This window comes from Mchenga conophoros, linkage group LG16 (assembly GCF_057382185.1).
Source record: "Mchenga conophoros isolate Kocher_MC1m ecotype Shallow Benthic linkage group LG16, M_conophoros_male_GT1.1, whole genome shotgun sequence".
NCBI classification, from domain to species: Eukaryota; Metazoa; Chordata; class Actinopteri; order Cichliformes; family Cichlidae; genus Mchenga; species Mchenga conophoros.
The window spans coordinates 28,997,419-29,000,309 of NC_140541.1; the positions used below are offsets into that span (position 1 = coordinate 28,997,419).

The 2,891-nt window shown below is 41.1% G+C and overlaps 1 protein-coding gene across 1 annotated transcript; it reads left to right on the forward strand.

Annotated features, from left to right (window-relative positions):
* Window positions 1-1,623: 1,623 nt before the first annotated feature.
* Window positions 1,624-2,568, forward strand: LOC146557020 (olfactory receptor 10Z1-like). Its single transcript, XM_085249307.1, has one exon. The coding sequence runs from the start codon at window positions 1,624-1,626 to the stop codon at window positions 2,566-2,568; it is 945 nt and encodes a 314-aa protein (XP_085105433.1).
* The last annotated feature ends 323 nt before the right edge of the window (window positions 2,569-2,891 follow it).

Below are 2,891 nucleotides of genomic sequence, written 5' to 3' on the forward strand. Positions count from 1 at the left end.
CCCACAAGGCTGTGTGCTCAGTCCTCTGCTGTTCACACTGCTGACTCATGACTGTGTAGCAACACACAGTTCAAATCACATCATTAAATTCGCTGATGACACGACCGTGGTGGGTCTCATTAGCAAGAACGACGAGTCAGCGTACAGAGAGGAAGTGCAGAGACTAACGGACTGGTGTAAGGACAACAACCTGTCTCTGAATGTTGACAAGACAAAAGAGATGGTTGTTGACTTTAGGAGGACACGAGGCGACCACTCACCGCTGAGCATCAACGGCTCCTCTGTGGAGATCGTTGACAGCACCAAATTCCTGGGTGTACACCTGGAGAAGGACCTCGGCTGGTCCCTCAACACCAGCTCCCTGCACAAGAAAGCCCAACAGCGTCTCTTCTTTCTGAGAAGACTGAGAAAGGCCCGGCTTCCACCACCGATCCTGACCACCTTCTATAGAGGAACTATTGAGAGCATCCTGAGCGGCTGCATCACTGTCTGGTTTGGGAGCTGTGCCATATCAGACCGCAAGACCCTACAGCGGATAGTGGGAACAGCAGAGAAGATCATCGGGGTCTCTCTACCCTCTATTGAGGACATCTACACCACACGCTGCATTCGCAAAGCCACCAGCATTGTGGCTGATCGGACACACCCCTCTCACACACTCTTTACACTCCTGCCATCTGGAAAAAGGTACCGAAGCATTCGGGCACGCACATCCAGACTGTGCAACAGCTTTTTTCCACAAGCCATCCGTCTCCTCAGCAAAAAGGGACTGACTGATAAACACGCACACACACACATACACTAACATTATCACTCAGCTTAACTCAAATACCTCAAAACATTGAGTCTGGACTGACTAACCAACACAAAGCGCAAACACACTGGACCTACACCACCAAACCATCGCACACACCAACCTGTAAATGCTCTTTTGCACAATATTATTACTAGATATATTATATATTATTATTTTTTTTGCACTAACTTGTCTTGTAGCACCTTGGTTTCTGGAGGAACGTTGTTTCGCCTCACTGTGTATTTTTAAACTGTATATGGTTGAAGTGACAATAAAGTTGAACTTGAACTTGAACTTGAACTTGATTAGAATAGAATAGAATAATCCTTTAATTGTCCCACAAGGGGAAATTTGCTTGTAACAGCAGCCAGAAAGACACATATAGAAACAAACAGGACACAGAACAGAAACATACACTTATCCCTGTTGGACAACATCTCCCACCCCATGCAGGAGACTGTGACAGCACTGAGCAGCTCCTTCAGTGGCAGGCTGCGGCACACACGGTGTGGGACGGAGAGCTTTCGCAGGTCTTTCCTCCTCACTGCTGTCAGACTCCACAACAAAGACTTTAACTGATCAAACACACACATCCACACACACTGAGTGCAATACTCTTTTTCTGACAAAGTTGTATTTTTACTCAGTTGTATAAAGCATTTGCATTCTATTTCTATCCTATTGTATATTTTATTCTATTTATTGTACTGTATATAGTATTTTATTTTATTCTATAATTAATGGGAGGTGAAGAGGGACAGCAGACATTAGTCAGGTACAGACGCAGCAGCTCAGTGCTCTGTTATGTTGTTATTTTAAAAAGGTAGATGTGCCCTCTGATCATGGATAATCAGTCTAATGAAAGAAGTTTCATTCTGTCAGGATTTAATGAAACGATGAATTTCACAGTACCCCTCTTCTCAGTTACTTTACTGTATTACTGTGGGATTTTGTTCTTCAATATTTCTCTTGTGCTGCTCATTGTCTTGGATGAAAGCCTCCATGAACCTATGTACATTTTACTGAGCAGCTTCTGCATTAATGCACTTTATGGAACCACAGGTTTCTACCCAAAATTCCTTTCAGATTTACTGTCATCTTCTCACAGAATCTCCTATGAAGGGTGCCTTTTACAAGGTTTTGTCATGTATTCATTTGCTTGCTGTGATTTGTCTATTTTAACTGTCATGGCCTTTGACAGGTATCTGGCTATATGTCGACCTCTGCACTACCACTCTTTCATGACTAAGAGGAGGCTTTCACAGCTGGTGTGTTTCTCCTGGCTGACACCTTTCTGTGTTTTTGCCATCCATGTCCTGCTTACAGCAAGACTCAAGTTATGTGGTATAAAGATTCAGAGAGCCTTATGTCTAAACTGGTTAATTGTTCAACTTGCTTGTCCTGAAGCTGACACTTTTTCAAATAACATCAGTGCATATGTGATAATTGTCATTTATCATTTTCATTGGCTTTTCATAATTTGGACTTACATATATATTATTAAAACATGTGTGAGGTCCAGAGAGGACAGAGTAAAGTTTACGCAGACCTGTGTGCCCCATCTGACTTCTGTGATCATAAATGCCACTGTACTGGCTTTTGATGCGATGTACTTGCGCTTTGGCTCCAGAGATTTATCCCAAAGCCTCAAAAACTTCATCGCTCTTGAATTTCTCATCATCCCTCCAGTTATGAATCCTCTCGTGTATGGATTTAAACTCACCAAAATACGAAACAGAATCTTGAGTTTAATTTATTTGAAAGGGAAATGATTTCCATTAAGGTTAGATTTCCTTATTTAAAATAATTCAAAAATATTCAAAACAGATGCAGCAATATAAATACAAGTCTTTCTGAAGGCACTTGATTCAGAAACATTTAGTCATGTTTGCCTTGTCTAAGGAAAAAGGATTCTGCATGAGTTTTTAAGTACTGTTGTAAAATTCATCTATATACCATTCAGAAATCATCACAAATTGATATTTCATTTCTTTGCCTTGCTGTGTCTTGATGTTCAAGGTATATTAGCTGATATATGTGCAAGTTGATTAAACAGGTTTATTTCAAAGTGTTTTAGGTTTAAAGTAAACAAAAT